The sequence below is a fragment of the Trematomus bernacchii genome, unplaced genomic scaffold, assembly GCF_902827165.1.
Source record: "Trematomus bernacchii unplaced genomic scaffold, fTreBer1.1, whole genome shotgun sequence".
Taxonomy (NCBI): domain Eukaryota; kingdom Metazoa; phylum Chordata; class Actinopteri; order Perciformes; family Nototheniidae; genus Trematomus; species Trematomus bernacchii.
The window spans coordinates 496074-521415 of record NW_022987792.1 but is presented as its reverse complement, the minus strand read 5'-3'; the positions used below and the strand labels follow the sequence as shown (position 1 = coordinate 521415).

Genomic DNA, 25342 nt, shown 5'->3' with positions numbered 1-25342 from the left:
AGATGTGCTGATGAAAGAGAGAGAGAGGAAAACACCCAAAACTTGCCTGAGGTCAGAACGAAACGCCAAGGATACAAGAGTGTTGAGTACACAGGATCACATGAGTGTGGTTATAATAATAATACACTTTATTTGTATAGCCCATTTCATGCACAAAGCAGCCCAAAGTGCTTTACAGAACAAGAAGAAATCATAACAACAATATTAAAATAAATACAGAACAAGATAAAACATCTACAGTGATCCTAATGAAATTCCCTTTAATTCAAGCTGATTAAATAAAACAATTACCAAAAATAAAATTGAAATCCATATTCAAAAGATAGGTTTTTAATTTGCTTTTGCTTTGTTATGTCCTTGAATGTGAACATGTGGGTGTTTGTCAGCTCTTAACAACTGGTGGTACATTACATTCAGCTGATGCTTTTATCAAAGGACTTACAATAAGTGCAATCAACCATAAGGTTACAAACTGAGAATTGCAATAATCATGCAAGTACATTAGCGTCAAATAAGCCAAAGCATTTTAAGTGCTGGTGCATTAGCTTCATTTGAATTGCCAAGGTGCAGCAGAAACAGGTGGGTTTTCAGTCTGGGATGGAACATTACATTTCATTAAGCTAATGCTTTCATCCAAAGCGACAAAGTGCAATAAACCATAAGGTTGAAAACATTTTGAACAGTAAGAAACCTGCAAGTTCATTGCTTTAAATAAACCATACCGTTGTAAGTGCTGGTGCATTAGTCTCGATTCAATTGACATCAATTGTTTAAAGGTCCCCTATTATACTCTTTTTCATCAATATATTATAGGTCTCAGATAAATACAAAACATGTCTCTGAAGAGTTTGGCTCGAAATTCGAAACAGATCATTGTAGCATCCGATAATCCCCTCTGTTTCAGCCCTGTATCAAAAGTGCTGATTCTGTGTCTGTTATTTTAAATGCTAATGAGCTGCTGCTGGCCACGCCCCTCTGAGAGAGATTTGGTTAAAAACAACACAATGGTGCTCTAGGAGGAGATTCAGGTGATAAGGTTGGGGGGGGGGGGGGGGGGGGGGGGGGGGGTGGGGGTTACCTTGGTTGGTGATTGGCTAATGGTTACACAAGACAAAACATCGTTATGACATCATAAAGTGGCCAAAATCTGATCAGCTCATTTTCAGACAGGTTTTTATAAAAATGGATCAGGACAAAAATAGTCTTTGTTCCTGAAACGTTCCTAGTCTCTGAACACAGAGGAGACACATATTTATGTATAACAGACATGGAAAAGTGGATTTTGCATAATAGGGGACCTTTAAGTCAAGTTGTTGAGGTTGTTTTAGGTTTAAGAGGTACAAGCAAAATCAACCCTCATGACGTGACGTGAGGTCTCGCAGTCCATTGGATCGCTTTTGCCGCAGAATTGCCCCTTCCAGCAGCTCTTTCGAGAGAAATGTATGTCCTGTATGACGGTTTGTCAGTTTATTGTCCTATGAATTGACGAGGTGTCGTACAGGCATTGCTGGTTCCCAGTGGATGAATCTTAACGCCTTTGATGATCCCCTGACTTTCCCACTACTCTCCACCCACCAGCAGGTCAAAGCTTAACCTTATACTGTGACATTTCAATATCAACTTGGGGAATTGCCCTGACATTTGATACATACATTCATCTCCCCCTCAGGATGAACTGGTATAACTTTGGTGATGACTTCGCTTTTCAATTAGCATCATCATAAGGTAAAACTTTTAATCTGTGGCTATGTAACTAAGGACGTTCCCATCAGCCTCAGTTGTGTTTTGCGTGTATTGATAATTACAAACATAGTAACACACAATATAAGACTCTAAATGTGATCTTTACACGATTATTGTGACCCAAACAATAATGTTGCGACAGTTTAAACACATTTGAAAATCTCATGAAATTCAACTTTTCAAATTCATCCTTGATTTAGGTTTTTGTGCATTTTGTCTTTTTTTAGGCACATTAAATACACTCAAAATATGATGTATTTTGAGTCTTTAACCGTAGCTGTAGGTAAGTGTACAAAAAGATAGAGATAATATGTGTAACATTATATTAAAAAAATGGTATAACAAAAGTCATGGTCAATACCAGTATATCGGATATAACACCAAACTAACTGGTAAACTTGGTAAAACATTATACTGGCTAAACATCTGCATGTAAGCATTGTCTTTGTGAGACCGCACGCTGTTACCATTAAGCTCAAAGCAAAGCTTTCCTGCCTGCGAGGCTGCAGACTTTCTGTCTTGTTTAAAACTATTACGCATTCAAATTACCATAAAAGCAAGATTCAGAAGGACGTAACCTTAGTTTGTTCATCTGTAGTTTCATCTCAGTCTCATCTAATCAGTATCATCAGCTCGCTCTAATGAGACAGACTGTGTGGTCCATGCTTACTATACACACACACACACACACACACACACACACACACACACACACACACACACACACACACACACACACACACACACACACACACACACACACACACACACACACTCTCACAGACAAACAGCCAGATGGGGTGTACATATAGATTCTGGAGTCGTGTGGAGAGCATCGCTATCAGCCGACCGGGTGAAGAATGAAGTCCTGCAGACTCCCCAAAATACACAAAAAAACTCTCTTAAAGGCCAAGGTCTCAGACTTTCTATGGAGAGGCTGGTCTGCATATTTACATTCCTTATTCTTACTGGGTATACCCTTGTGTTTGTGTGAGTGGGTGTTAGAAAATCTCACCGGCTTGATCTTCAATCTCAGGATCCATGTATTTGTGATCCTTTCCAGAATGGAAGTAGTCATCACATACAGAGCATCAACTAGTTCCTGAACAGTGTCCTTCACATGCTGATATCCAAGAGAGGGAGTTACACAGTCACAAGATGGAGGAATAGAAAGCAGTATTCAATGTTTACTTCAGATTAGCTCCACGTCAGAAATGATCATGCTTGTCATATGTCTATCTCCATAGAGGCTGAATCATCATGTTAATCACATAGCTATCATATGCCTAAAACAGTCCTGATGCTCTTCTAGGTAATCATACATCCTGTCATGTACACAGCTACCGTTGGGATACCTTTGTTATCATGTTACTCTGAGATTGGAAGAGTACATTCAGTGTTTTCCCAACAGTAGGTGTGTATAAGTGTGTGTTGTTTAAGGTATGAAAAACTAAAGCCCGGAGTAACTGTATTAGGTTGGTTGAAAGCAATAATATTAATTTGAAATAGGTTCAACTTAATATTGTTGCTTTCAACCAACCGAATACATTCATGTGAAATCTGTTGACATAATACATTTACTTTAAGTCTAGTTTCAGTGTTGGATTGATGGTTTACAGGCTTTGAACAATAGATTTTCACCTTCATTGCACCGAGGATTTATGTAACACGGGTCGTCTTTCAATCATTACGAAAAAATGGGAACGTACAGATAAAAACGACTGAAAATCTCCATATTTTTCCCCCCGTATGACAGTGGTTTCAATCACACGTTGGTGACAGATTGATAGTCCAGCTGGCCATATCTGAGTATCAACAAGGTAATGAAGGGGGGTAGGTGACAGATTATGTCTCTGTGTTGCTCCATCACGCCTGATGATGGACGGAGGAAGCTAAACATCAATGCCTCGAGTTTGTTTTGTGTTGGGATCTATATTAATGTGCATTCTGTATCGATAGAGGATGATGGACATGTATCTAAGAAGCTAGATTGATTGATTGATTGGTAGCTGATATCGATGCTGTTTTCTCAGTCGCTAACATTGACTTCTGCTAGCGACATTGTTCCTCTTTAATAGTCTTTGGTATATCCTCTTTTTTGGTGATTGGGTACATTGTTTGCTCGACTTCTTCATTATCTGACCCTGATTGTAATCATCTCTTGCCCATGCTGGCTTAATGATCTCAGGCTTAGCAACAGCACTCATGGACGCTCAGCTGTTTCATAGAAGCAGAGAAGTTATTGATATTGTCCCTAATTTATTGAGAGACAATTGTGCAGCGGGGATGATTCATGCTCTCACCTCTGCATTTAAATAAGGCCTCAGTGTATAAGTAATTGCTTTTGTGTGATTCATGCCAGCATCATGCATTCGGCTGATGGGAGTGAACTGCTGTTGATTTAGCCTCGCTTAAATCAGATCTGTAATGTGTTTTACCTTTAGGATTTACACTCCTCATTTCTCCAGTTGCTAGTTATTTACTGTAGTTTACTGGATGTGTTGACAGAAGAGATTTTTCTAAAATATTACTTTATGTTAAACACATCCAGGTAACACAGAGCAACAATAGCATTTACTTTGGGACATGTTTTCTGTCTATATGAATAATATAAGTCCAATGTTTAGTCCTGGGGTAAAAAGCTGGCTCTTATATCCTCACTATGTTTTACTAGATAATCTCTAACTCTATCTACCTGCTGTTTGGTGCTGGGAATGTAGTGTCCAATATCTTCATTAAAAAAATGTTGGGCTAAAAACAAATGTGTGGAAGTAAACCAAACAATGAAGTTATAACTTCTCCAAAGATATTCGCTTTAACAACCCGTCCTCAGACACAAAACTGGGAAGAAATGTGGCTCGAACCTTCCTGGATTACTACAAACTCAACAACCACATCAAGGACAACAGACCAACTCACATTCAAAGGTAAAACAGTTAGAAAAGTCATGAAAAAAATTAAATTATGAAATTAAATAAATTACCAAAATAGGACATTTTAATTCGTTCTGATTCGCTAAAACGTAATCCTACCATCTCATATTGTTGTGTATTTCTATTCTGCACTATTACTATTATTACTTGCACTATTTTATCAGTTTTATTGTGTTGCACTGTTGGAGGAGCCTGTGACCTAAGATTGTCATTGTCATAACTACACTGCTATGCACACATGACAATAAAAGCCTTGAAACTTGAAATAAATTACCCAAATAGGACATTTGAATTAGTTCTGATTCGCTGAAACTTAACCCTGCCGTCTCATATTGATGTGTTTTCTGTCTGCAGTACTGAGGTGATTTCCCCGACAGGCGACAGTAACAATAAGGGAAATGGTTTGGGTCGAGACGCAGAGAGAGAGAGAGAGAAGGAGAAGAGCCAGGGTGTCCGACACTAGACTAACGGACAGAAGGACACGGACTGAGCATGAATAAAACGCAGAGCACCGTAGCACGAGGATCCTTCACACTTCATTGCCTTTAGAAGCTCCACATCTCCCTGGCTATAAAGAGTTATTTTCACAGATTTGTAACAGTGGGATGACTGGTACTGCAGGACTAAAAGTGGAACAAGTTTCCTCTCGGGTTGTTAAGGGACTGTAAAATGTGGACTTATTGAATGCCAAGGGAGGACGGACTGGATCCCATCTAAAGCCCATCTGAGGCCTTTCTGCAGCAGACCCTTCTTTTGTTAATAGAATTGTGAATAAGTGCATGCTTCCCTGCTTTTTTTTGACTATGGTGTTATTATCTCTGTTGTTATTTATTATAATAAGTCATTAAACACTTAAATGCGATGTTGTACCTGTTTATTTTTTTGTATTCTCATTCAATTCCTTACTTTTTCTCTTTGGTGCAGCAGTATGAGCAATAAACGCAAAATCTTACTTCAAAAATAAAATACCTAAAGAAAAATCTCCTCCTATTTTATTGTATTGGGCTTTTTTAGTCTGCGTGACTTCAATCATATAGTCTGATATTAAGGAGAGTTGGACTTGGACAGGCATTACAAATAACTATGTTTCAATGCATAGACAGGTATAAACTATATATATAAAAAGCAACTTTACTTAGCTTATGTAGGTCATATAGATTAGGTTTCATAGTTAAAATCTTCTTGTAGTAACTGTAATGATTTTATGTAAATGAGACCTACAGTATTCACATAACATGGCTATCTTTATAGTTGTGTTGTTACCAGAGGTGGGAGGAGTACTTATATCTTGTACTTGAGTAAAAGTAGAAGTACTCAGATCTTGTACTAGAGTAAAAGTAGAAGTACTCAGATCTTGTACTTGAGTAAAAGTAGAAGTACTCAGATCTTGTACTTGAGTAAAAGTAGAAGTACCAGAGTGTAGGAATACTCTGTTACAGTAAAAGTCCTGCATTCAAAAATGTTCCTCAATTAAAAGTAGAAAAGTATTATCATCAAAATATAGTTAAAGTAGCGACAGTAAAAGTAGTGATTGTGCAGATTGGTCCATTTCAGAATAATATATATGATATGTTTTATAATGATTGATCAGTAAAGTGTTCTCAAAGCTGGTAAAGGTGCAGCTAGTTTGAATGAGTTGGTATACTGCAGGGTAGCTTGTGAATTGACTCCAGGTGGAACTAAAGTCTGATTTAACACTTGATTATATTTCACATCATTCATCCACATCTGTGAAGTAACTGAAGGTATTACATAAATGTAGTGGAGTAGAAGTACAAAGTAACATTAAATTGAAATACTCAAGTAAAGTACAAGTACATCCAAATTGTACTTAAGTACAGTACTTGAGTAAATGTACTTAGTTACTTTACACCACTGACTGAACATGGCTATCTTTATAGTTGTTGCATTGTTTGCATGTGCACATTTTGAATGATAATTAAATGCTTTAACTTTAAAGAGAGTTTCAAAGCATTCACTGTTTTCAGGTCACTTTAAAATGAAATCAAATGTTTAAATGTTGGAGGCAGATTTGACTGTTTATGAGTGTCTTTGAACGTGCGTTGGCAGAGAGAGCTTCTGATTGGTCTCCTCTTGGTCACATGGCCTCACATCCGCTCGCTCTGCCACTGTTGCTTTCTGGCAGCTATGACAACGAACTTTGAAAAGTTGGATGAATGGCTTCGAGAAAGAAGAAGCTTTCCCCCTCTAAAGTGCACAGAAAGGCTCTGAAATGCACCGTATACCTGGACATTCACAAAGTAAGTGCGTCTGCTGCTTTACTACGATACTACAACAACTGCGCTGTTAGCTACTGAGCTAACGAGCTTAACGTTACATCCTCTTCCCTTTCCTTAACATTCCCTAACCAGCTAGCTAACGGTCACCAACGGCTGTCACTCAACATGTAAATGTGATTAAATGTCGTTGAATGTTTTATACTAAATATTCCTGAATATAATAGAGCTTGCTGTGATTTAGCAGTGGTGTAAAGTAACTAGGTACATTTACTCAAGTACTTCAGTACAATTTTAAAATACTTGTACTTTACCTGAGTATTCTCAGTTTTTGCTAATATTTACTTCAACTCCACTACATTTTAGAGGCCAATAATGTCCGTTTTACTTTGTTAATAGTCACTTTTTAGGTTTATCAGCTAATACAAAATCTAAATAAATTATTAAATAATAGTTGACATATATTTATATGCTATGTATGTTTTTTTTGTACTAGTTGAATCTACTTACCCCCAAAATAAAAGCTTTCCCTGGCTTTAAATGATGTGGTCCTTTTTGGGTTTGTTATAGCTATCTGTTCCAGTAGCAGCAGCCTTTATCAGCCATTGCACATGAGTAAAATAACTAAACGAAAGTAAATAAATACACAAACAATGTAATTTGCTTTTAACCCCAGTCATACATATTGAGCCAGCAGGTTAAAATGTCAGTAAAGCACATTAAAGTAACAACCACTTTGTAATATGTCCTAACATGTGAATCACTATGGTACAAAGCTGATCTGGTCTTATTTCCACTTTGTATATTTAAGCAATTAATCTTCATGTATTTCCCTCCTACTCCTTCTCCTTCTGATATTGATTCTTCAAAGCACTCCTGGGGCTCTTTTGCAGATTTTTTTCGACATGTTTAACTCTCAAAGTGTTGCTGTAGCTCACAGAGGGATAGGCTATTTTTGTCAAAAGGCAGAAAGACACCGGAAAAAGAAAAATGACTAGAAATCTGTAACTGTAGTCACTTTTTTACACTGTCTGTGTGCAGGTCACATGTCCAGGAGTGCTCCTGACTAAATACAAAGATATCTACCTCAGTGTGTGCATCATGGGTCAGTACAGGAAGACGCCCTGTCTGCCGCCTGTCTTCCCTTTACGCTTCCACCACAAAATGGTATTTGAGAAGGTAAGAGTTTCATTCTGCCTCAATCACTATGCACAATATGTCGAATGACCATGTCTGTGGCTAGACCTAGGCAAAATATCAATAGTACTATATCAATATGGTGATGTAAGACAAGAGATTGTCTTAAATATTGAATATTGTAGTTTTAGTGCCACATGAATGTACTTTTCTTTCCTCTAATTTAATGTATTTATAAGTTTGCAGGCTGCATTAAATGTGTGTGTTTTTCTGAACTTACTTGACTGTTATTTTCCATTACGCACTTAGTCATTGTCCACAATACTGTGTAACTGTTTTGTGAGTGCTCCAATAGTCAACCCTATCATTTGATTCACTAAAGAGTCAGTAAATTACTATCCTAGCTGTTGTTTTCTCTTCATTTCTTTACATTTGAATCATTCTGTTTATGTCTTTTCCTTTTTGCATGCACTGCAGCCTTTTATTGTCTTGTTTTTTAAACGTTAGCATTCAAACTTGCCTCCAATTACTGCCCTAAGTCCTGATGAAAAGGCTACTTTGCCCCAGAAAGTTCGAGCTGTCTGCCTCATCTTGTTATAATTATTGATTTTCTTTGTCCTTACTCTGTTTTACCAGACTTTCCCCGGCGTTGTTGACCCTGCTGATGTAGCTGACCTCCTGGAAGGTAAACGGCCATCTGGGATTTGCCTCCTCATCTCTGAGTCCTGAATACTCTGCTATGCAAGCTTATAGGCCATTAGCTGTGATACTGATCATTAGCTCACAGTCTGTTTGTGCTTTCCTTCCTCTTAGCTGACACAACATCTTTTGAGCTGATTCAGTTGGTGCCTCCAGGTATGCTTTCTGATGATGCCATATGGGAGTTTTCAGTCCCAACTGTATGTATTCATTACTCGGCAAAAAACTGCTTCTCTAACTTGGGTTGTGTGTATGTTTGTGTTGCTGTTTACTGTTTGTCTTTGCATGTTGTTTAGAGGGTGAGGTGTTAGCTACGATGAAGGAGAGCAGCAGAGACTTCCTGTACCCGGGAGAAGGAGCTTCGGAGAGAGAGACACTGATGAGGAGATCTTCCTCCTTTCCTGTAGGCTACTTTCCATCAATTCCTTTATGTATATTATGTATTTCTTCACCCTGACCTGCACCAATGTTCTAACTCTCTAACTTAACAAAGCTCTAAAGACGCACCATCGGAGCAGATGTGGGAAGTAGTGGAGTACAAATACTTTGTTACTGTACTTAAGTACATGTTTCTGGTATCAGTACTTTGCTCCACTACTTTTTACTTCTACTTCTTACATGTTGAACTCAAATACCTGTACTTTCTACTTCTTACATGTTGAACTCAAATACCTGTACTTTCTACTTCTTACATTTTGAACCCAAATACCTGTACTTTCTACTTCTTACATTTCTAACACAAATACCTGTACTTTCTACTTCTTACATGTTGAACTCAAATACCTGTACTTTCTACTTCTTACATTTCTAACACAAATACCTGTACTTTCCACTTCTTACATGTTGAACTCAAATACCTGTACTTTCTACTTCTTACATGTTGAACACAAATACCTGTACTTTCTACTTCTTACATTTTGAACCCAAATACCTGTACTTTCTACTTCTTACATGTTGAACTCAAATACCTGTACTTTCTACTTCTTACATTTTGAACCCAAATACCTGTACTTTCTACTTCTTACATGTTGAACCCAAATACCTGTACTTTCTACTTCTTACATGTTGAACACAAATACCTGTACTTTCTACTTCTTACATTTTGAACCCAAATACCTGTACTTTCTACTTCTTACATGTTGAACACAAATACCTGTACTTTCTACTTCTTACATGTTGAACACAAATACCTGTACTTTCTACTTCTTACATGTTGAACACAAATACCTGTACTTTCTACTTCTTACATGTTGAACACAAATACCTGTACTTTCTACTTCTTACATGTTGAACACAAATACCTGTACTTTCTACTTCTTACATGTTGAACACAAATAACTGTACTTTCTACTTCTTACATGTTGAACACAAATACCTGTACTTTCTACTTCTTACATTTTGAACACAAATACCTGTACTTTCTACTTCTTACATTTTGAACACAAAGACCTGTACTTTCTACTTCTTACATGTTGAACACAAATACCTGTACTTTCTACTTCTTACATGTTGAACACAAATACCTGTACTTTCTACTTCTTACATGTTGAACACAAATACCTGTACTTTCTACTTCTCACATTTCCCAAACAGGCTGGTTCCTTTAGTTTGAATGTGTGTTTGGTGGCGTGATCATTATTACTTAGAGTCATTGCGTGCCTATTGATTTGAACACGATCCGTGTATCCATCATTTCCTGGTCTTCTCTAAAGAAGAGGGACCAATGAAAACGTTGTCATGTTGCCGTTGATCAGCATGGAAACATTCATTAGCTAACAATGACATTATTGTTCTATTAATATAAAGGGAGGTCAGGTACTCTTTAAAACAGCTGCTAGTTATGGGTACTTTTTACTGAAGTACATTTCAAAGCCCTCTTTACTTTTACTTGAGCAAAAAAGTTTAGTCAGTACTTCTACTTTTACCAGAGTATTTTTAAACACGAGTATCTGTACTCCTACTTGAGAAAAGGATGTGTGTACTTTTGCCATCTCTGCATAGGAGTGAAAAAGTTATTTGCAGAGTGTGAGCAATAACACCTATTTATTCAGTAACTAACAGCAAAGTGCAAAAGTAACGTCACAAGAACAGCTCTCAAGTGATCACATGATTGATCTCACATGTGTGCTTAGAGAGGAAATAGCCAATTAGACGAATGGATTTTACCCTACATCTACCATTGCAAATCCTTAGAGTTTACTCAGTAGTGTGTAATTAAGCATACATTTTAATTGGATGTTGTTTTTTATATTCGTAAAGTCCTTTATATATCCTGTAGTAGTACCATGGGAAATATATATGTAAACACACTATAGAAACACAATTTAAAAACCTAATAACTTAAGGTAAATGTTTGCTCTTTGGCACAATAACAAACTACTGTGTGTAAATTGGAGGGACTTGTTTAAATTAATATATATTGTATGTGTATGTTTGAAAAATCGTATAATAACGAGAATGTAGCATCACATTGACACGGGTGGACAATAAAGATGTATGGAAAGTACAAACAAAATCAATGACAGGTTTATTCCTGTTGTTTACACCCCTGATAAATGAACTAAATAATGTGTGGTGAAACATCTCATTAAATGTTCAAAACAAATGCAAATAAAAGACCATCCCTGGTTTTGCCTAATAATACTGCTTCAGCTAACATATCATTAATCATGACCGGTGATATTCTGTACAATCAGAGAGGTGCAGCTCATCTCTGTTTCTGTACTGCAGGCTCCTAATGTCTACTTAAACATCTCCTGGAGAGAAAAATACATTTAATTTAATCAGAATCAGAAACAGGTTTATTGCCAGGTAGGTTCACACATACGAGGAATTTGACTTGGTGTCATGGTGCATACATAAAATATGAAACAAGAAATCTTTAAGGACACCGTAATAAAATATAGTTAAATAGCAACAGTAATTTACATGGAAATAGAATGCTATGAATTAATTATAGGATATAAAATATGAAATAAGAATATGTGCAGTAAGCAGTATTGAACATTGTGTGCATTAATGTAATGCATATAGAGACTACGTTGTGGCTGAGGTAAGTGTCAGTGGGGGGGCCGGGCCTTGTTTAAGAGGCCGGTAGCGGACCAGGTTTTGGTCCTGATGGAGCGCAGCCTCCTGCCAGAGGGGAGGGGGGCGAACAGTTTGTGTCCAGGGTGGGAGGGGTCGGCCACTATCTTCCCTGCCCGCCTCAGGGTTAAGACCAAAATATGACTTTAGCGGTTTGTTAAAATGCAGAGTTTCATCACATGTTTGCAAAGGTACCTGAGCTTCTGTGGATTGAGATAACAAGGATGGATGTCAGTTGATATCTAAACGTTGTTCACGTGTCACAGCGACCCCACATAGTGCTCAGAGTGTGATCTGATGTTAGATGTGTCCTTCATAGACAGGAGAAGATTGTGAGTCTCCTTCTAATCTCTGTCTTTGTTACCTTACATGTCATTTGTTAGACGCTTTTATCCAAAGCGACTTGCATACATTCAGTACTGTGGACAATCCCCACAGGAGCAATTTGGGGTGAAGTGTCTTCAGGGACACGCTGACTGCAGTGGGACTCGAACTTGCTATCCCCTGATTCCAAGTCCAGCACACTACCCACTGAGCCACAGCCTCCCTTGTCTCACATGACAGGAAGGTACACTACCAAGATAACCAACTCAAAAGTTCTGCCTTGTCTTAGGCAAAGTTAAATCATTTATTCAGAAAACAGCGATTTCCATATCGAGCTGTTGACTCTCTGCAATGCAGACAGAGGAAGCGAAACAAAGAACTCTTCTCACTCATTCTTCATCTTGTCACTTTCCCTCCTCCTGGTCTTATATCATCTCTTTCTCTTCCTTTCCTTCATCTCTGCGTGGCTGTGGGTGGCTTTCCATCCTCCCCTCGTCCTCCGAGGCACTCACTGGCATATTTAAATGTCTTCTAACACCCTTCCCCTCAACATCGCTTTTATGTGTTTGTGTTTGAGGCCTACATAGCAATTTAGATGTCTCTTTCCAAATGCCATATTATTTAAACATCACTGGAGCCTTTCTCTTTTCTCAAATTTGTTTATGTAACGGCAGGCGAAGATTGAAGATGTGCGACTGTAAATTGGTATTGGGAGCAGAGTTGTTGTGTGTGTGTTTGTCTCCATCTTCCTGTTAAAGGTGTCGTTTGTTTCCATTGTCCGTCTCTCCCCCTTAGGGAATCTCCCCCAAAGTGGAGTTCGCCACGACATCCGTCATAGAGGAGAGTGAGGGGGGAGACAGCCGGCCTGCCTCACCTGTGAGTGTGTGTTTTTATTACATTACAAAGGTGTGTGCCTGACACTAAGTGTGGGGAAAACATTTATTATATAGGACGAGAATCTTTTTATCTACGATACATTTTTAAATATATTTTTAACTAGAAAATAACCTAGATTTGGCTACTGAGCGTCCGCGGGGTCTTCAAAAGTATTAAACGGCATTTTCCAAGGTATTACATTTTGTAGCTTGTTTCCAATAAGTATATGAATTGTCCAAAGAGGTTGTATTCTACAGTCTGCCTGAATGTAATCATTGCGTAGGTGTGTAGTGTGATTCTGTGTAGTTTATTTATGGCATCCCGTTGGGTTTGACGTCATCTGAACAGGACATCGCGCGCTCACTGCTTGATAGCGCGCGAAGGTCCGTTTACGCCGGTTGTTAAACAACATCGTTATGGGGAAATGCAAGTTTGCGTCCAAATGGTTGGAAGATAAGGAGGAAGGACAATCAATACTGTATATAGTCAATGTGAGGTAAAGTGTGTCGCCAAGGTAACCGGTTAGAACTCAAAGTGGCGATGGGGTCTTAAAAAAGGTCTTAAAAGGTTTTACATTTGACTTCAGGATTCCTGCATATACCCTGCTGATGAACATTAAACCTATACACACACACACACACACACATACAATACACACATTTGAGTTTGCCTTGTCTGTTTACATTATTGCAATTAGTGGATATAACTTATTCAAATTCAAAAACACAATATTCTTGTACACACTTTATTCTAAGTGCACACTCAAGAAGATCTTGAAATTAGTGTTAAAATGTAAATATAAGATCTCAAAAGAGTCACATTTCAAATGTATACACACACACAAACACACACACACACACACACACACAATCAATCCAATGCACTTTATTTATATAGCACATATTAAAAACAGAGGGTTTACCGAAGTGCTTCACAGCAAACATAACATTATAATAAAATATTATATTACAATAATAGATAAAAGGCACATAAAGGCTATGGACAGACAATAAAAGCATAGAAATCGATAAAACGCTCAAACTGACTCGAAAGCGAGGGAAAAGAGGTGGGTCTTCAGGCGGGACTTAAAAGTTTGAAGGGTGGGCGCACACACACACACACACACACACACACACAGAGACACACACACACACATAGACACACACACACACACACAGAGACACACACACACACATAGACACACACAGAGACACACACACACACACACACACACACACATAGAGACACACACAGAAACACACACAGACACACACACACACAGAGACACACACACACACACAGAGACACACACACACACACAGAGACACACACAGAGACACACACAGACACGCACACACACACACACACACACACAGAGACACACACACACACACACACAGAGACACACACACACACACACACAGAGACACACACACACACATAGACACACACAGAGACACACACACACACACACACACACACACACACACATAGAGACACACACAGAAACACACACAGACACACACACACACAGAGACACACACACACACACAGAGACACACACACACACAGAGACACACACACACACAGAGACACACACACGCACACAGAGACACACACACACACACACAGAGACACACACACACAGAGACACACACACGCACACAGAGACACACACACACACACACACACAGAGACACACAGACACACACACACACAGAAACACAAATACACTGCTGACAGTTTTTCTAGTTTGTTGTCCCTTTGTCTGCTTTTGATTTATCTTCTTTATGTCTGTTGTGGGTTTATAAAACACTTTAGAAGAAGACAAGTCGTTGTGTGTTGTACATTTGGTTTTCATGCCCTTCAGGACCTGCTTTGTCTAAATGTAAACAGTTATAATCTATCCCCCTTAAGTCCAGTACACAGTGTGTTATCATGTCATTTCAAAATGCCTCAAATCTGAACACATCGAGTGTTCAAAGCTCGATGAGTGAGGACTCGTCTCCGGGGGGCTCTAATGAGAGATATCGCTCGCCATCGCATTCGTCTGTTTCCCACCATACATACCCACCTTGTATTGTTGCCATGGCTACTGCATCTATCTATCTATCCATACTGGCAGTGTTTCAAGGGTATCTGTGCTCTCCTTGTGAATGTAATTACGGGCAGGCAGATCTGTGATGCTGATAGCGAGGCTTCTCTCACATCTCCCACTAGCTGCGAGTTTGCACAATGTTTGTTACAGAAGCAGTCCGTCAGCTTTTTACATTAACTACCCGAGACGAGGGTGACCTGCCTTCTCGGCCACCGTGTCCTTTCTCTGCGGAAAATCACATTTGGAAGAATTTACAGAATCGCTTCTCTCTTCGTTTTATTACTTATTTTTGATATACGGTAACTGCTAAGTGGTTTTTAATGACATGATCTCAAACACAGTTGCAGTCTTCAGTATGGAGTTGTTTTTATATGATCACTCGATTAACTATTTCAAGAGATAAGAAATTATTGTTTTTTTTATTATATAACAAAACAGTTTCTTGCTGGCTTCTCTGCTGTGAATATTTACTTCTTTTTTTGTCAGTCAGACAAAAAGGACATCTTTACTTCAACTGATTCATGGAAGAAATTCACTGGCAGATTAATTGATAATTAAAATAATCCTTATTCAACTTAACCCCCACCTTCACCGTCTTTAACTCTCCATTCATGGCATGTGGCGCAGTGGGTAGTGCGTTGGTGTTCGGATCAGGGGAGCACAGGTTCAAACCCCACTGCAGTCAGCATGTCGTTGTGTCCCTGAGACACTTCACCCCAAATTGCTCCTGTGGGGATTGGCCACAGTATTGAGGATGTAAGTCGCTTTGGATAAAAGCATCTAACAAGTAACATGTAATGTAATGTGTGCAGAAAGTAATATTAGCAGATTAAAACTGTTAAAAGGGGCGAATAAAAGTCCAAATGTAGACTAAATAAGAGTCTTACCTTGTGAGAATGTAGATATTTCACAAACAGTCCTGTTTAAAACATATGATCTATCACACAGCGGTTGGCATGTTGTGCCAAAAACAGTAGCATGCATTTCCCAGGTGCGGTAACCTGAGCTTAGCTATTTGTTTAAATGGGATGTCATTGACAGCGAGGCAGATTGTCAGAGTGTTCTCCCGGCCCCTCGGGGGGATGTCTCGATCAGAGCACCGCTGTGGCTGTCAGACAGTACAATTTCTCCATTTTCTCTCTCCTAATGGCTCCTCAGCATAGGCATTTCACAGACTGCCTCTCCGCCCAGCTGACAGACCTGTCCTGCTTTTTTATAGAGATTTAGAGTGAAAGCTACTTCTACAAATCCTCTGAAACTGTAGAGATGAAAATACACTCGGTTTCTGCAGATCTTCTGGTGCTCTAATCTTTCAGCCCTCCACTTTGGGCCAGACTTAAATATCTGAACAATTGTCAGATGGATTACCGTGATATCATGTAAAGGCGGCCAGGGTTCCCAGAGGACTCAACATGAATCCTTTAGTGTTCCCTTTGCTTTTTGTGCCACCAGCATGTTACCTCTTCCATTTAACTTATTCTCCTGGAATGATTTGTGCAATGTTTTGTACATTCATTTAATCAATTAAACAATCACAATGTATTTATGTTGCCATATATCCCAAATAAAGCATTTGTATCAGGGGACTTTACAATGTGTACAGCAGGGCTATTCAATTAGTTTGGAATGGGGCCGGTTGATGAAAATGATCCACAGCAAGGGGCCGGGAAAAAGATGGCTTGAAATATGAGCAATCATATTAAGAGCTTCAGATACAGTAAATAGTGGAGTGCATATATTGTGTTTAATTCAATCAAACAACATAGCCCCAAGGCCTTTACAGATCTAAATGGCAAGTTCAGAACTCAGTAGGCCTACATGTGAAGCTCATTTAACCATCAACATCATTTCATTCAGGTGAATAAATGACAGTTTGTCACTACAGTAGCTAGGTGTGCTCGAAACCAGAGCCCGCAGAAGTTTTCAGGCAATGTCTTCCCCTCTATCTCTCAATGTAACACCCTCTCTGGAATAAAGGCACTCAGGCCCAAAAAATAAATAAGTAGATTACTTTTTAACATTATACTCAAAGCGCCAGTAAATATCACCCCGGGGCCGCCAATTGAATAGTCCTGCTGTACAGCATACAAAACCCCCGGATCTGAGAGTCTCATACCAAAAGAAAAACATACAAAATTGATGTTTGCTTTAGTTTGGGTTTTAGACCATGGTGCTGACCTTCTAACCTGTTTTATTATCTTATCTTTTAGAGTCCAGTGTTATCCTCCATATTCACTGTGCCCACATGATGCATCATAATGACTAAAAACATTATTGTTAAAACACTCGACCCCCTCAGAAGAAATCATTTTTGACATTACATTTTATAAGATACTTTGGTTTTTGACCAATTACCTGCAAAACTAATGGCATCTCCACCAGCCTATAGTGCTTATTAGCAAATACAATCATGTTAAAATGATAAACTAAGAATGTGATCATGGGGAAGATTACACCTCCTTAGCGTCAGCATGTTAACATTGTTATTGGTTAGCATCTTGAAGTTAGCATTTAGCACAAAGCACTGGTAGCAGATGGCAGGAAGAGTGAGCGTACAGCGAAGAGCTGGAAGAAGATGGAGACGGTGTTATATGTGGGGGTGGGAGAGAACACTTTGCTTCATTTGATTAAATCAGACAAATCTCAAATGGCATACCTCGATGAGGATTTATTCATCATTTAGTTTCTCTTAAAAAATAGTTTTAATGTTCTGTGATTTCCCTAATTAGCATTCAGATGATCTTTTCTTGCAGCCAGGTAATTCCTCTTTATCATATTAGACTGGAGATGGCCGTCAAATGCAATTAACATTTTATCTTAACTTATTTATCCATGGTTGGCATTACCCGCAGGAAGTGGGATATTGCCTTGCAGAATGATGTTAGTGGCCATTAGACTTATTGAAGTGATTCTGCAGAGCTCGTCTCCACGGCTGCTGTTGGTGTACCGCTGAAGCTGAATGATTTAGCGAATGCTTTAATGGCTCTGTCCGAGGAGAGAGACGAGCTGCCGTAATGTAATTGTTAAAATGGCTGATGCATGTGTTAAGAAACCAGTGGTGTAAAGTAACTAAGTACGTTTAGTCAAGTACTGAGCTCAACTTGAGTATTTTTCTTTCTGTTCCACTTATATTCCACGTTTACTCGACTACATTTGTTTTCCACCTTATCAATTTAGATTTTTACACACGAAACATGAAGAAATTAGTAAATATGATGCTTTGATGTCAGATAAGCTATCCAACGTTATATTTGAGCACCTAACCCAGTGAGTGAGTTGACAAAAAATAAATTAGCAGCATTTGTGCTGATTGTTTAGGTTATTCTTTCATGTGAAAACATTTTGCAGTTGCAACTTCTCAAATATGAGATTTGCTGGTTTTCCTTTTGAATATTTACATTTATTTTCAATATTTTGGACTTTTAATAGTAATACTAAAAGTAAATGTTCCAATCTTAAGTTAAACATTTTTTTATTTAGGTACCATTTTCAATGCAGTACATGTACTTGTAATGGAGTATTTTGACAGTGTAGTATTAGTTATTTTATTTTAGTAATTGATCTTCTTCCACTACTGAAAGAAACATCATTGTGGCCTGCATAGAAATCTAATCTGCTGAGACAAATGTTATGTGCCATTAAAAAATCTGTGTGAGACCTCTGAGGCTAGTTTGACATTTAGGAACTATTTACAGGGTCCCTACGGTCATTAAAAACCTGGAAAAGTCATGGAAATTCAAAATGCTAATTCCAGGCCCTGGAAAAGTTATGGAAAACAATATTTTTCCCAAAGTTTTGGAAAAGTCATGGAAATGTAACCAAAGTTGCATCAAATATAATTTATATTTCATCTAATCACCGAGATAGTAATACTATAATGATAATAAATACTGTATCGTATAGTAATGAAACGTAAAATCGCATTTAACTGTCGAGGTATTTTGCTGGTGAGAGATTTCAGTTGCTTTAGCGTGTAGAAGCTAGTAAGCCTATTTGATTTGTTTTAGATAGGCACAACATGTTTCAGATGCAGACCTTATTTTCCTGTTCCATGTTCAAATAAAAATGTTTCAGTGGTACCGCTGAGAAAGAGTAATTTTTTTGGTCATGGAAAATTAGGTAAAGGTCATGGAGAAGTCATTGAAAATCATTGGTGAAAAATTATGTATGAACCCTGTATTTAAAAAATGTTCTTTCTCTCTCTCATATTCTGTCCTAACAGCCACAGACCTGCCGTCTCTCTCCAGTGAGGCCGTCTCTAACCCCATCCCGACAGAAGAAGTGTTCGCCCTCCACGCGGCTTTTTTCAGAAGAAGAAGATGCAAACCTTATCTCTTTGAAAGGAGGCAAGGAAAGGCTACATGTTGAGGACAGAACAACAAACTCTGCACCGTCCTCACCTCCCAGACGCTCCCCTTCTTCAACTCACTCTGTCCGAAGTCCTCTGAAAAACAAGAAGGAAAGAAAACCCATTTCTCCGAGAGCTTCTACAGACTACCAGCAGCCCACCGTCTCCTCGAGGACCCGAGCGCTGTCTCCTTACACCCACCGGAGGATGTGCCAGCTGTCGGAGGAAAACCGGCAGAGACTCGGACACCTGCAGCTGGGTCCTCATCGCTTCAGGAAGGAGACGGAGAGCCTGCCGCCATTCCTGGTCCGTAACGTTACATAAACTCAATCTTTATTTGTTTATATAGCACATTTAAAAGCTACCTCAGTTGACCAAAGTGCTGTACAGGGAACACATCTAAAATAACACAATAGGAGTAAAATAATAAAACAATCATTTAAAACAAGGTAAAAAGCACAATAACTTATAAAAACACATACAAATATCAAAATGTTATGCTCAACTAGTATTAAACATTACATAAACTCGTCCAAACTGAAGGCAATTGACAATTCATGTGATGGTTTGTTAAATGCTAAAAAGATAAGATAAACCTTTATTAAGAAATTCAGTAGTTTAAACAACAACAGGGTAAAAATGAAAAACAGGACGGCACAGATTCACACAGATTATAGATGAATACAATCAAGATACAATTAAAATGATATACACTTAAAGGTGGGGTAGGTAATTCACTTCAGAAACACTTGTTGTTATATTCCATGGAATGCTCTTAACATCCCGATAGCAATGACTACAATAAATGCTTTGACAATAAATACATACAAACATGTCATCTGTGGAAGCCGTGGCACTGTAAAAAGCACGACCAATCATCTGAGCCGGCTAAAATAACTGGATGGCCTACCTGCCTGTCAGCCTTCCATCTGTGCACAAACTTATCTCGTGCCCTCATTGGTCATGTGCGCGTTCGTGTGTGTTGGAGGAGGGGCTCTGTAAGGAAGTCTGAAGGAAGGGGCAGATTGTTTTCGGCTGCGTACTTTCACATTCTAGCGCACTCAAGCTGGTTTCTCCATTCTTACCTACCCTACCTTTAAGTCACTTTTTATTCATTCCACAAATATATAACATACATGGAGATGTACATAACAATCACACCCGCCTCAGTTTACAGTCCACTCAAATCTACACGTTATTGCTCACACACACACATACATACATTACCCCTTTCCTTCCAAGTCTTGGCAAATATACATAAATACAGATGACCTTTCCCTGGGTCGTCGGTACAGAAAGGTATGCTTACAAATCCCAAACAGGTGCTTGTTAAAGATTTAATATAAAAAAAAATAATGCAGTTAAGTAACTTTAAAATAAGAAATGAATTAAAATGAACATATATACATATTTGGGTCATATATACATATTAGATATATTTACATGTATGTGTGAAAACAGTGTGTATTTTCTGTCCAGTACTTTTGTCACACAGATTAGAGATGAATACAATTAAATATAAAATCAAGATCAAATGATATACAGTTAAGTAACTTTAAAATAAGAAATGAATTAAAATCAACAAATATACATATTTAGGTCATATAAACATATTAGATATTTGTACATGTATGTGTGAAAACAGTGTGTATTTGATGTACTTGTGTCACATTGTTGACCCCTTGTTACCAAACAGGCACAAAGGATGTGTAATAAAACACATGTTCAGCGGCCAGGGGTTAAAACTAATGGGATCCTGAAGTGATGTAGTTCAAACCTCAGTGGGAGAATCAAATTTTTTTTTTTCATAATCTAGTGGGCAGATTAAGTGGAGAGCATAATAAGAGAGCGCTGTTAATCTTTCTACCTGAGCTGTTAATGGATTTTGACGTCATTAAAGTGTTTCGCTGTGTGCACGTGTAATACGGCCTGTTATCCCCACTGAGGGGCTTCACTGTGCTTTCATAGCTCACATCCTGCATGGAGGCTACACACAGTCATTTGTTAACGTTTTAATTATGGTCGTATCACTGCTATGAGATATTAGCATATAAAAGGGAGTGATTTTCTGATCACACAGCCGTGGGGAATATGCCGTTGATGGACAACAACAACAACAACAACAACATCACCCTCCTTCATTTACATCAAATCTAATCCTGAGGTATGAATATCAAAATCCACTAATGTGCGGGTTTAAAAGCAAACGATTAGGTGTAGAGTTGTTTGTGTTTATCACACACATGAATGGCACTTACAACAATACAACGGGTGTTTTATTTAATAGAAGGAGCGTGTTTTCCCCCCTCTGGTTTTCCCGGGGGAATCTTCTGTCGACAATTAACCCCAGTAATTGAGAGTCAAGCTGCAATTAACAAATAGATACCTAATGAAGTAGCTTAGCCCCATGCTGAATGCATTATCACAGCCGGTTTGTTTGTGGAAAGGGAAGCTCAAGCTTTGAGACAGGTGATTATTATTCTGTGAAATCTGCTCTTTGTTTTCTTTGAGCCTTATTGTGATCTTTTTAGGGTAATTATGTTGGGTTGAGATGACAGACAGTGGTTTGCTTTGGCAGATTCTCCTTTATTAAAAGAAGAAATTACAAGACATGAGTGAATGTGTGTTTAATGTATTATTTTAAAGTGATTTCATTTATGCAATATAGCTCATATCCTTTATATCAGGATGATGCTTAAAAGTGGAATATAGAACAAATACATCTTGCTTAGTGCACTGTGCCCTAATGTTCAGGTGTATATCAGTATGTAGTGTCTCTACTTTAAAGAGTCCTCTCCTGCTGATGTTCAGGTGTATATCAGTATGTAGTGTCTCTACTTTAAAGAGTCCTCTCCTGCTGATGTTCAGGTGTATATCAGTATGTAGTGTCTCTACTTTAAAGAGTCCTCTCCTGCTGATGTTCAGGTGTATATCAGTATGTAGTGTCTCTACTTTAAAGAGTCCTCTCCTGATGATGTTCAGGTGTATATCAGTATGTAGTGTCTCTACTTTAAAGAGTCCTCTCCTGCTGATGTTCAGGTGTATATCAGTATGTAGTGTCTCTACTTTAAAGAGTCCTCTCCTGCTGATGTTCAGGTGTATATCAGTATGTAGTGTCTCTACTTTAAAGAGTCCTCTCCTGCTGATGTTCAGGTGTATATCAGTATGTAGTGTCTCTACTTTAAAGAGTCCTCTCCTGCTGATGTTCAGGTGTATATCAGTATGTAGTGTCTCTACTTTAAAGAGTCCTCTCCTGCTGATGTTCAGGTGTATATCAGTATGTAGTGTCTCTACTTTAAAGAGTCCTCTCCTGCTGATGTTCAGGTGTATATCAGTATGTAGTGTCTCTACTTTAAAGAGTCCTCTCCTGCTGATGTTCAGGTGTATATCAGTATGTAGTGTCTCTACTTTAAAGAGTCCTCTCCTGCTGATGTTCAGGTGTATATCAGTATTTAGTGTCTCTACTTTAAAGAGTCCTCTCCTGCTGATGTTCAGGTGTATATCAGTATGTAGTGTCTCTACTTTAAAGAGTCCTCTCCTGCTGATGTTCAGGTGTATATCAGTATGTAGTGTCTCTACTTTAAAGAGTCCTCTCCTGCTGATGTTCAGGTGTATATCAGTATGTAGTGTCTCTACTTTAAAGAGTCCTCTCCTGCTGATGTTCAGGTGTATATCAGTATGTAGTGTCTCTACTTTAAAGAGTCCTCTCCTATCCACTTAAAAGCCAACGCACTACAGGAAACGGAAACCTCCCAAAAGAATAATAGTGCCTCTTTAATCTACAACATTGGGTGTATGATTTTCTTTGACATCATACTGTTTTCTTGTTGTGTTTCCTCAGGTCTCTCGTAGCAGCAGTGCGTCTCTGATGGGAACTCCTTCCTCCTCACAGAGTGACAGCATGCAGCGACGCTCCGTTAGCTTCACAGCTGATCACAGCGGTACGCTACACGCTCACATACAACAAAACTAAAGCATGTCCTGTTACATACCTAAGTACCTAAAGCCATGGTGTACTTGCTGCAGGAACAACTGTGTGCCATTCATCTAATACATCAAGATTAGTTGTGATTTCTTTCCTGGTTTGATGTCTTTTTTTACATCTTCAAGATAAAATGAGATGAAGTCTTTAAAAATGAATAATGGACTGCATTTATTACACTTTTATATGTATGTGTTGTTGAGCTAGCAATGATACGATGCTTTCTGACTTGTCATAGTGTAATAATGGTGCACACTACAGCTGGATAACTTCCACTTTCACCTGTTTGTGTTTAAGGAGTTAACTCCATTTCCTGTTCAAATGAAGTACTGTAGACGTTATTCAGTCCATAAGCAGAGTTTTCTGTCTTCATAAATGTTTCTACTTGTCTTTGTCGCTGTAGATTCTTCTCTGCTGGGCAGCTACAGACCCAGAACAGCCCCAGTGAGTCTCTTTATTATAACATCTCAAACCAGCACACTACACCATGCTTTAGTACATACACAATAATCAAATGATATATTCACACAACTGTTTTACATATTTTATGCTCAGAAGATAAAGTGATTAACTATTTTCATTCAAACTAATCTTCTCATCTTGCTTCCCACTTTTACTGGAGATGTGTTTAATCTAAAGAAGAGAAACAACAGTAATGAAGAACTATTGGTAACACGTATTGCTCATGTCTCTATGAAGCTATTGGTAACACGTATTGCTCGTGTCTCTATGAAACTATTGGTAACACGTATTGCTCATGTCTCTATGAAGCTATTGGTAACACGTATTGCTCATGTCTCTATGAAGCTATGGGTAACACGTATTGCTCGTGTCTCTATGAAGCTATGGGTAACACGTATTGCTCGTGTCTCTATGAAGCTATTGGTAACACGTATTGCTCATGTCTCTATGAAGCTATTGGTAACACGTATTGCTCATGTCTCTATGAAGCTATTGGTAACACGTATTGCTCATGTCTCTATGAAGCTATGGGTAACACGTATTGCTCGTGTCTCTATGAAGCTATTGGTAACACGTATTGCTCATGTCTCTATGAAGCTATTGGTAACACGTATTGCTCATGTCTCTATGAAGCTATTGGTAACACGTATTGCTCATGTCTCTATGAAGCTATGGGTAACACGTATTGCTCATGTCTCTATGAAGCTATTGGTAACACGTATTGCTCATGTCTCTATGAAGCTATTGGTAACACATATTGCTCATGTCTCTATGAAGCTATTGGTAACACGTATTGCTCATGTCTCTATGAAACTATTGGTAACACGTATTGCTCATGTCTCTATGAAGCTATTGGTAACACGTATTGCTCATGTCTCTATGAAGCTATTGGTAACACGTATTGCTCATGTCTCTATGAAGCTATTGGTAACACGTATTGCTCATGTCTCTATGAAGCTATTGGTAACACGTATTGCTCATGTCTCTATGAAGCTATTGGTAACACGTATTGCTCATGTCTCTATGAAACTATTGGTAACACGTATTGCTCGTGTCTCTATGAAGCTATTGGTAACACGTATTGCTCGTGTCTCTATGAAGCTATTGGTAACACGTATTGCTCATGTCTCTATGAAACTATTGGTAACACGTATTGCTCATGTCTCTATGAAGCTATTGGTAACACGTATTGCTCATGTCTCTATGAAGCTATTGGTAACACGTATTGCTCATGTCTCTATGAAGCTATGGGTAACACGTATTGCTCGTGTCTCTATGAAGCTATTGGTAACACGTATTTCTCATGTCTCTATGAAGCTATTGGTAACACGTATTGCTCGTGTCTCTATGAAGCTATTGGTAACACGTATTGCTCATGTCTCTATGAAACTATTGGTAACACGTATTGCTCATGTCTCT

At 38.5% G+C, this 25342-nt stretch overlaps 2 protein-coding genes across 2 annotated transcripts in view; both read left to right on the top strand.

The window, feature by feature from the left end:
• LOC117497716 (cytosolic carboxypeptidase 6-like) overlaps positions 1 to 5520 on the top strand; it is a 64218-nt gene extending 58698 nt beyond the window's left edge. The window contains exons 6-7 of the mRNA XM_034149721.1: positions 4577 to 4670; positions 5031 to 5520. Coding sequence (XP_034005612.1) covers positions 4577 to 4670; positions 5031 to 5139 — 203 coding nt within the window. The 3' untranslated portion in view covers positions 5140 to 5520. The remainder of the gene's footprint in view (positions 1 to 4576; positions 4671 to 5030) is intronic.
• Positions 5521 to 6801: 1281 nt separating this feature from the next.
• The window catches only part of spata6 (spermatogenesis associated 6), a 29077-nt gene continuing 10536 nt past the window's right edge, over positions 6802 to 25342 (top strand). The window contains exons 1-9 of the mRNA XM_034149716.1: positions 6802 to 6937; positions 7955 to 8092; positions 8687 to 8735; positions 8864 to 8905; positions 9046 to 9152; positions 12953 to 13033; positions 19354 to 19785; positions 23321 to 23420; positions 23865 to 23905. Of these exons, the coding sequence (XP_034005607.1) occupies positions 6854 to 6937; positions 7955 to 8092; positions 8687 to 8735; positions 8864 to 8905; positions 9046 to 9152; positions 12953 to 13033; positions 19354 to 19785; positions 23321 to 23420; positions 23865 to 23905 (1074 nt within the window). The 5' untranslated portion in view covers positions 6802 to 6853. The remainder of the gene's footprint in view (positions 6938 to 7954; positions 8093 to 8686; positions 8736 to 8863; positions 8906 to 9045; positions 9153 to 12952; positions 13034 to 19353; positions 19786 to 23320; positions 23421 to 23864; positions 23906 to 25342) is intronic.